The 10,269-nt window shown below is 35.9% G+C and overlaps 2 protein-coding genes across 2 annotated transcripts; both read right to left on the reverse strand.

Annotated features, from left to right (window-relative positions):
* Nucleotides 1-294: 294 nt before the first annotated feature.
* On the reverse strand, nt 295-4,172 carry WRKY32 (WRKY DNA-binding protein 32). Its single transcript, XM_039023580.2, has 5 exons — nt 3,639-4,172; nt 3,501-3,550; nt 1,876-2,582; nt 1,596-1,754; nt 295-1,032 (listed from the first exon to the last, which is right to left on the reverse strand). The coding sequence occupies exons 1-5, from the start codon at nt 3,910-3,912 to the stop codon at nt 675-677; spliced, it is 1,548 nt and encodes a 515-aa protein (XP_038879508.1). The 5' UTR covers nt 3,913-4,172; the 3' UTR covers nt 295-674.
* A 1,697-nt stretch (nt 4,173-5,869) lies between these two features.
* Nucleotides 5,870-9,341, reverse strand: LOC120071711 (eukaryotic translation initiation factor 5A-2). The gene is made up of 5 exons (XM_039024092.2): nt 8,863-9,341; nt 6,812-6,934; nt 6,651-6,707; nt 6,410-6,484; nt 5,870-6,306 (listed from the first exon to the last, which is right to left on the reverse strand). Exons 1-5 carry the CDS (start codon nt 8,983-8,985, stop codon nt 6,202-6,204), a joined length of 483 nt encoding a protein of 160 aa, XP_038880020.1. The 5' UTR covers nt 8,986-9,341; the 3' UTR covers nt 5,870-6,201.
* Nucleotides 9,342-10,269: the final 928 nt, after the last annotated feature.

The following is a 10,269-nucleotide window of genomic DNA, read 5'->3' on the forward strand; positions in this document are numbered from 1 at the left end:
AGAACTCGATATTTTAAACCTTGTTCAAGAAGTGAATAATATTTACTAAAAAAAATTACATTAAAAATGTAAAAATAACAGTGAAAAAACAATAAATTAACACCCCTGGTCTATAAAGTTTATAAGTTTATAAATACTACTTCTACCAATTGATTTGATTGTTATAAAACCTATGACAGGAAAAATGAGAAGAAAATCGGAAACTAAAAATCAAATAGGAGTCAAATGGGACGTAGTATTCCTATTCACAATTGTTTTCATTGCTTGACCCTATTCTCTAACTTGAATGAATGGTGATACCAATCCGAAATAATAGTCTCTCATTAATAAAATTGGAGGGGGGAAAAAGTAAGAAAGCTGCTAGGTTGTTACCAGTCTCTTCTAAAAACCAGAAATTGAACCTAACCCTGGAAAGTGGAAAGAGATGTAGCAAAAACAGTGCAAATCATCTCAGTGCCATATCAGGGAGGTGTACGTTGAAACCAAATTTACACAACTGTTACATAAATGGCTAAGAGAAAGAGGAGAATGAAAAAAGGGAGAAGGAAAAAAAAACAAAAGGAAATAGCTCAAAAATAACCAAACCTGCTAATCAAATATTTCACTCATACAGAGGCAGCCCAGCTACATGTTCATAAATAGTCCCCATAGTTACTCCTTGAAAGGCGTTTGGTTCAGCAAGGCTTGATTTCAAATCCAATGCTCAAAAGTGTTCGAGCAGATTCCATTGCCTTCTCACCCCCAAGCTCCAAGGCCTCACCAGTCAACTCTCCTTCAGCATCCACAGACCACTGTGTTGAAGAAATTTGGCTCTGGACTGCGTCGGTTTTCTTTGGTTGCGTATAGATCATGGAGACTGGCGCTGCAGCAGCTACAAGAGGAGCACTTGGTGGACCATGTCGTTTCTTCGGTACAGGCATGTCGTGATCATGAACTCCCTTGTATGTTATAATTACTGCATTTGGATTTTCTACTGCTGATTCGATATGTTTACGGACTGGACACCCAGCAGAAGTACATCGGTAGTAGTTCCTGTAATTTTTTTTATTTTTTTTTTTTGTTGGGGGGGAAGAAGAAAACACCAACATCAATATCAGACTATGCAAGGCATCAGAATATGATTTAGTAAAATATTTAGTGGGTATACGAATTAACTGGAGAGTTTTTTCCCTTTCTGCTATTAACTTGAAGATAACACATTTCTTAATTTGAGTTACTGACTTCATCTGAGGAAATATAAAGAGGGATGCACGATGATGCACAATTCTCCAAATTATGAGCATGTCACTTGATAGCAATACAATGAAATTCGATTGGTTCTTTTCACTAGAGATGAGTTAAATTGATAAACACAAATGAAATAACATAACTGGCGAAAATTCCACTTAACCGAAGTAAAATCTGATAACAGTAACCACGGAAACTAAAAAGAGCGCATTCATGTATTTAAGCATCAGCAAAATGGTCCAGAAGGAAGGAAAGTTGAGAATAACCAAGCTTATGCAGTCTTATTAAAATATTGTCTTATCTTCCATCAAATCAACCGTAAGACGATATAAATAGCTGTAAAACATAAATTATGAAAAGGTATTCACCTAGGATGAGCGTTTCCTTTCACCATTTTCTGACCATACTTGCGCCATCTGTATCCGTCACCCGAGATTCCCACATCACCTGCTGCATGCACCACAAATTTCGGTTTCTTTCCAGGTTTTAAGGGAGTACCTGAGTTTCCCGCACTGCTTTTCTTAACTCTAATTACCAGTAAGAAAACAAATCATTAGCACTACATCAGGCTTATACATGCTAAACATTATATACAAAAGTAGAAATAAGAATCAGAGCTCAGCAGCAATTCAAGATGTGCAGACTTACTTCTGTTTTGTCTCAGGTTCATCGTCATTCTCATCTTTGATTTTAAATTCATCATTTCCATCAGAGTCATTTGAATACTGTCGTTTCCTTTCAAGGACTATAGCTGTTTCCTGTAACGGTTCTTTTGAAGGCATAGGAGGATCTGAATCATTAATTACTCTTCTGGAATGTTCTGCAATGATTTTTTTAACCACGGGCTCAACATAAGGGACGAGCCTACTTTCCTTCGGGATACTAATCTTCCTAGGTGGATCATGGCTATGTTGACTCTTGTAAACAGTCCCTGTTATTTTCCCTGAGTGATCACAACATTCAATCTTCTTAGCAAAGCATTCAGAATATGTACACTTGTAATAGCTACGTGAACCCTTAGGACTCTTCACTTGCTTCTGACCGTATTTTCTCCAATTGTAACCATCAGAAGCAGGTGTCCTTACATTGGGAACAGACGATGCAGTTTTATGGTTGGAGGAATTTTTCTGGCTTGGTTCTGCCTTACATTCTTTCTGGACTTTCTTAGGTGACATCTTATGTTCAGATAAACTTGGACTTGCGGAGGATGAGATAGACTGGGTAACTGAAGTTGGTGATTGGTCTGAATCAGGTCCTTTACATGTTGACACCTGAAGCTGGCTTTCTTCTTGAACCTTATCTGTCTGAGTTGCTTCAACAGCCACAGGCTCATTGCGGGAAGATCGAGCTTGCGGCTTAAGAGATGATGAGGAAAAAAAATTAGATAGTGACGGGGCCAATATACTAAGGCATCAAATCATCCATAAGGAGCCTAGCTCTTAAATTATTGCACCACTGGATTCTGTTACTTTTACCATTATCAGAAACAAGCCATGAAGATTATAATAAAAACATGCCATAAAGATTATAACATGTACCTTAAAAAAGTTAAAAGGCTAAAAAAATCAAACTACGATCAAGCAACTAACTCTCAAATAGTTGCACCACAAACTCTATTGCTCAACAATTCTCTACTCAAGTATTCTTTTTTTGGCAGGAAACAAATATTAATGATGAAACCATAGAAGAGGGAAATGAGATATACCCATTGCACCAATGGTTTACAAGAAAGATTCCCAATTGGTGGCAAAATGCGCAAGATCATAATTACAAAAGAAATTAGAGAGGTTAAAAGTAGAAGCAAATATTCTAGATACGTCTCTTGAAGAGATTTAAGTTACAACAGATTGTTCATTTGAAATTTTCACAAATCCAGTCTTCCATGGCTCATAGAGAAAACAACGTCAATGATTAATCATCAATTTTCCACTGCCCACTGAAACGGAACATCTTAAACGCAACTTTGAAGGAGATAAATATACCAGCAATAAGTTTTGCAACAAGAACATTGGTCGTATTAATAAATGGGAAAATATGAACTTAAAAACCAGAAAGTGAAAATGCTTAAATAATATGGGGGAAGACATAAAAAATATAGCCAAAGATTTGTGTTATGCTTGATATTTGATCACAAACGACAAGTATTCATATGATAATTAATTTGACATGAAACAGCAGCCTCTTCAATCATATATTCTTTTAACAATAATCATAGCTTCCTCTCTATTGACTATATAGCTAAAGCACAGAAGAAACAAGATCGAGCTCCTTACCTTCAATTCAGCTCCTTCAAGTGACTGCGCAGCAGAATTGACAGGCAAACCTAAAGGATCAACAAGAAAACATCACCCAAAGAAAAATTCCACCAAAACCCATTACTTAAAAACAAAATAATCGACGAACGAACCTACCATCACACCGACCGTTCTCGGAGGACTGATTCATAGAAAGAACCGTTAGGGTTTCAGAACATGAACCCCTCACCACAGCTTCACTAACCGACGAACCGGTCCTCAACTCAGTCGGTTGCAACTCACTCACCACTCCTCCTCCTCCTCCTCTTTCCAACTCCACCTCCGATTCATTCTCCGAATCTTCCATTTCTTCTTCATCATCTTCCTGCCCTGCAGTAGCCGCCTTGGAGCTTCCTAGTTGGTCAGTTTCGAAGCTTTCCGGCTCCGCCATGGCCGATTCTCCTCCCTCAAAAGAGAGTAAAGTCACCCACAACTGTTGCAACTTCTTTTATAGTGTCCGAAGCAAAGCCGAAATCAAGGGCCGATTCCGAAATCGAGTTATCGGAGTCTGCGTGTTAGTGACATCGAAGGAATAGATTAGGTGAGAGAAAGAACGGTTTTTAGAGAGAGAAGGAAGCCGCTTTTAAAGTGTCTTTGACTGTAGTTGACTCAGGTAGTTTTCGTTAACGGACATCGTCAAGTAATCCGTTACTATACAGCCGTTGGATCTTGCTCAATAGTTTGATCATCGTTGGATTCTTTTAGTTGACGGTTTTTTTTTCACGGCGTTTGTGGCCACATGGAGGCTTCTCTTTTGACTCCAATACAGTGACTAATTCCATTGTCTTAATTTAATTGTTTTTTTCATGAATGAGAATTTGTTTTTCCCAAGATTCTGTTCTTTTATTATTCTTTTACTTTAAAATTGGGGGAAAGAGTATTGTTTACTTCTTCATTACTTAGTTTTTAATTTAGGTAGACAAAGATTTTGTGCATTAATATCATAAAGGATATTTGCAACCATGTTTTTGATGAATTATTAATGACCATGTATTATTTTTTTAAAACGGACATTTTTGTGTACTATTATTTAATTTGTCTCTATTTTAATCTTTGATTAATAATAAATAAAGTAAATAATTTGAAGATAAATGTTCATCATAAGTCAACCGTTTGGTCTAGAATTATTCCTTTTAAACTTCAATTGGTAATAAATCTGCTATAGAAGCTATAAAATAATAATAAGTTGACGTCATTTTAAAATTTAAAACACAATTAGTGTTTTTCTTTTAAAACGTGAATATTTAGAAGATTAGTTGAAGAGGGCAATGTAAGAGAAATGTTAAATCAATTTCAAATGGAAAAAATTCTAGAAATTAAGATTTCGTAGAAAGTATAAGATGAACTTTGAAATACAAAAGTGATTCTAAGCAACCTCATGGAAAAAAAATCATATCATTTTAAACTCTTATGTATACATAATGATATTGAATAATTTTGACATATATGAACCACTTTTTAACTCTATGGATAATTGAATAACTAAATATGAAATTTTATTTTATTTATTCTAAAATTTTTAAGAAATTTCAGGATGAATTAACATAATCATTTAAAAGTAATCATAGTGTAGTATTAACTATTTAATTGAAAACTTTTCTTCAAAAATCACTTCCCTAATTTTTTTATAAAATAAATTGGTCTTTTTCTCTGCAAGGAACTCAGACTCCTAAACTCTCCACAGAAAATTTCACTTCGATTCTATAAAATTTCGTAGTGATAAAAAATGAAATAGAAGCAAGAATGAGAACGAAGAAGTCCTCCCATCCCGTGGACATCTCTGTCTCTCACTATCAGTACCTTAAATATCTAAAACATATTAAATCAAACATTTATTGCATTAAATCATATAACAACATTTCATAAGATGATAAGATAGCACTATTTGATGTTTAGGATTAGGAGTAGCAGCTTGTTGGACTATGAAGATTTGTGTGGTTCAGCATCTGATCCAACTACGATATGTTGTCTGCCTTTAGGACAATAATTATAAAGCCAGTCATATCAGTTGGCCCAAGCCCTTTCACTTTTGGTTCTAGGAAACAACAGCCACTCAATAGAGATCAGCTTAAATGTTGCCTTCCCCTCGACCCGCTTTCCTGACAGTCGAGTCACTCGCCATTTTTGATAGGGTGGGTGCCTCCATACCCCTCGCATTGACTGAGATTCATTTTTTTTAGTCAATGCAATCGGCCGACTTTCCTAGAAGGAGTCGAGTACCTTCAGTAATGATGAATAAAGGTCCCACCAGGAGCCCCAGTGATGGCCACCAAAAATACATAAAGTATGCAGGGATATTAGAGTTCTATAGTCTTTGTACAAAAGAAAAAGGAGAAAGAGAGACCCAATGACCAGCACAACTGTTTTGAATAAGCAGAATCCAACATCTTAGGCAAATTTACAAGGGGATTCAAATGACATAAAACGAGAGAGAGGTTACAGATTTTATAAGTATTGTACTATATAAAATAAGAGTGAAATATATATGTAATCCTTTCAGCAGAGTGCAAGGATCTCAGTAGGTTCAACATTTCCTATATAATATTTTCCCATTGTAACAAGCTCCCTGGATGATTAAGCCTTTAAGTACACCGCTGATAATATGGTTTTATTACATATAAACATACTTGATAGGACTTTTGATGATACTGAGCCATCGGGTGTAGCCATTGTTTTGTGTTTAACTTTTAGGACCAATGTCCTTGAGAGCACAAATCTGCTCCTCTCCCATTGCAGACATGACAGTTAGTACAAGATCTTTGCCTTCTGCGAACCCATCTTTAAGCTATCGACATAAAAATAAATGAAACAATTTACAGCATTGCAGAAAGCAACACAGCAATAACTTGAAGATTTGTAAATGTTACAGTATATCATTGTTAATGTACCTGCGTAAGCAGGTTATCATCGGTGGGAAGCCTCAGGTCATCCTTGGTGTTTCCGTTTTCAGTAAGGAGACTTACCTGCAAAATTATCAAGTCAATAAATAGGCCAAGACTGCAAGGCTCCCTCCTATCTTCTTTTTTTTTCGTTAGCGTTCTCTAATCTTTATTGAAGCAATAGACAGAGAAATTGATCTAAATTTTTGTATATAAAGCAATATCGTGTAACTATATAATTAAAACTTACAAAACCATCCTCAGATATATCAATCAGCTGATAGTCAGTGCGATTAACATGGGGAACCTGCAAAGGCATAGTAATACAAGGAATTCATGCAAAGTTTCTTAGAAGAATAAAATCAGTATTTAGATAAGCAGAACATAAGAAGAGAGTGACAAAGAAATCACATCACAGTTGTGAGAAGAAGGAACAATATCTTCAAGTTTCTTCCCATTGAATATGTCAATTGCCACAAAGTGGCACTTTGCATGTCCGTGCTTTCCAGTTTTTGAAGTAGAAACTTCAACAACCTGAAATGAAGAGAGTTAGGAAAATAAAAGGCAATATAAGGCAGCATAATATGCTTGGTAACTGGCTCGAAATCATACTATTCATATTGCACATTTCAGAAAACCTTCAAGTCAAGGAAAATGGAACAATTTTTTCATGTAAGAAAAAATTTCATTGATGTATGAAATTTTCTGTGAAATTTACAAAAAAGGATGAGATATCCCTGAGGATAACAAAAGGATTTCCCAATTGATTAAAAGGGAAGCATAGATATAAAAAGCAAATAGATTAGACAATTTACATCAAGAAATAGCATGAGCATAATAAATAACGAGGTCAACACTTCAAACGGGTACTCTTTATCCGAAAAGACTTTGATTTTTCTCCTTCAAAAGAACCCAAAAGATAGCCCTACATAGTGCATCCACAGCAATGCTTTGGCTCTCCAAAAGGGGTGCCCAAACTAGGACTTGTAGGAAGAACAGGACACCACCCAAAAGCTGCACTCTGCTCCAGAAATATCAACCAAACAAACAGTGAATGAAAATGTGGTTTCGAGAATCATCATCCACTTCACACAACGTGCACCAACCAGGTGAAATGACTAATGGCATGCATCTTTGAAGGAGATCTTTGGAGTTGAAAGCTTTGTATAAAATTTCCCAAAGGAAAACTTGATCTTCTTCGGGTATTTAACTTTTCATATAGCATTGACCAAGGAAGGCTCCAAAAGGAATGTAGAGTCTCCCATGGCAAATGGAACTATAACCATGGACATCGTATCATTTGAGATTTTGATCACACAAAAAAGAAGGTGATGTGCATAGCAGAGTTCTTTCTAGAAAAGAAAAGCTTTGCTAATGCTTCAAAGACGTTTCTTTAACCAAGAAGATGTTAGGATTCCAACTAACAATAAAATTCAAAGAAACATAAAGATGGTAATATATTGCAATATCAAGAGAAGTTACAACATACCAATAGCTTTTCGAGCGGTTATCTCTCTCCCAAAGTTCCACAATGGAAACTCTCAGCAAAATGATCGACCCCCTCTAAGATGCCCAACTCCTCTTATTTATATTGAATACAGACTAGTTAATGACCCATATGTCCCAACTACTGCCACACTAATATTACCATTACCAATATATATATCCCTACTAGATAATACTCTCACAGAAGACAAATGCAGCATGAGAAATATATCCACTATTAGCATTTTAGCCTGGCATCTACCTCATAAGCCAAGTCCATCTGAATAAATTTACTAAAGACGATGCATGCACAAGCTATGGCAAACCAAGGCCAGATATTTCATATTTCGAATTCAAATTGGGTGAAATAGTTACTTGCCAATGCCATTAAAGATAAATCAACAAGTAACCCTGAAATTCATAGTCTTGCACTTACACATCAAACCCATTAAGTCAGATCTTGCATAAGCTCTTCAAAGTTTATTCCCACTGAACAAGGGGTGGAGGGATCTGAAGTTTCGAACCTACACACTTAGTTGAGTTATGCTCGCTTTGAAATCTTCCTCCTATAACCAAAAATCCTTTTATTTCAAGCAAAGGAGTTTCATCCACCATAGTTGTGTAAAATATCTTCTATGACTACTTTAAAGAGGCCAAAAGCACAAGGGCAAACCTAAATCAATCAGGGAGACCATCAATAACGGTAACAATTACCATAATCATCAGTCACAGAGTTAAAGGTTAGGGACCATATTCGAAATTAGAGAACCATCAAAGAGCCATCAAAATAAGAGAACAACCAAAAAGCCAAGGAAAAATTAAAATAAAGAATCTAGACGAGAAGCTTAAGGGAAAAAAAAAAAAAAAAAAAAAAAACAGCACAAACCCATTTGCATGATTAAAAAAAATAAAGAAATAAAACCAAAATTTATTCCATGGGAAGCAAATTGGAAGAAGAAGAAGAAGAAGAAGGATACCTTGCAGGGTCTGTTCTTGATTACGATGTAGCCATTTTTGCGAATGGTTCCAGCTTGTTGAGGGAAAGTCTTGGACGCTCCGGCGTCGGCCTTGGAGTCGAAGTGGTGCTCCTCGTCTGACATCGCTGCACCGTCGTTTCCCTTCTCTTATTCTCACTTTCTCTTACTCTGTGTTCTCAAATGTCCCCTTTCTGAAGACGTTAGACGACGAAGTAATCGGCTCTAATATTATTCCAGATTTTTTCAGTGGCACAAGTTCCGAATTGAGAGAGATGAAATCTTGGCCGTTGGATTAGTCCCTCCCGCATTCCCATCGCCGTTTTCTAACTGCTTTTTCAACTCCTCGTGTTTTCCTTTTTTTTTTTTTTTTATTCGTTTTTCCCCTAAAGAGAATAAAAGCATATATCATATAAAAAAAACAAAAAAAACTGTCAGCTTTTTTAATTAAAAAAAAAACAAACAAACAAACAAATTTGTCCAAATAAACACATTGATGGAAGAAACATTTTAATCCATCAATTTTAGTGTGTAATAATTAGTGGGATAGTACCTTTACCAGATCTATTTTGAATGGGTTAGAATCTTTGTTTATACGAAGAATGGAGAAGAAGCAGTAATGATTTTCTTCCCGTTGACTAAACATTTTCGATCCTCATCTTTTGTGTCATTTTTTTAGAGAAAATTGTATATTTTATCCACTAAGATCAGAGGTCACAATGGTGTGGCTGAATATAGAGCAGTTTGCCCCTATAACGTGAGATCAGTTTATTCTTTTTCTCTTCAAAGGATGGTTGATCCGTCTCTACATCGTTTGATTAGTCGATTCTTTTTTTCTTCGTGCATGTAGTCCTCAGTGGCAGATCCACTTTTATTGACGGAGGACTTCATATAATTTAGTAAAAATAAATGTAAACAATGGGGCTTAAACTTAGGTTTAGATATTATGTCAGTTTTATATATTATATAAAGAGCATAAAGTTGAAGGGGGGACTCGAGCCCTCTTGGACTCCTACGAAATCCGTCCCTGGTAGTTGTGGTTGTCAGCTCAGAATGCCTTTGTTCTATATGAAAATACTACTTCGTATCATTGAAGATTTTGATGGTTTTCTCAATTTCGAATAGCAACTAGAGTTTATTTTAGGAATAGAGGTTTTTGATGTAGTTGCACACGTTTTTTCTTTTTTCATCGAGATTGGGTCGGTATTCAGCATCTCAAAGGTTGAGAGAAATTTGAAAGAAGTAGTCACTTTCTTCCCATTAAGAAACATACACTTTATTTGCTTCATTTCCATGGCTACTAGCCCTCCCAGTCCCATCCAAAATGCAGAGAATGTGAAAAGGTGTCGCCGAAGTAGCATGGACTTGTACTATACTAGTTAGTCTGCTATTTCTATCAGAATTGGCTAT

Source organism: Benincasa hispida, chromosome 2 (assembly GCF_027475165.1).
Source record: "Benincasa hispida cultivar pf3 chromosome 2, pf3_genome.v1.1, whole genome shotgun sequence".
NCBI classification, from domain to species: Eukaryota; Viridiplantae; Streptophyta; class Magnoliopsida; order Cucurbitales; family Cucurbitaceae; genus Benincasa; species Benincasa hispida.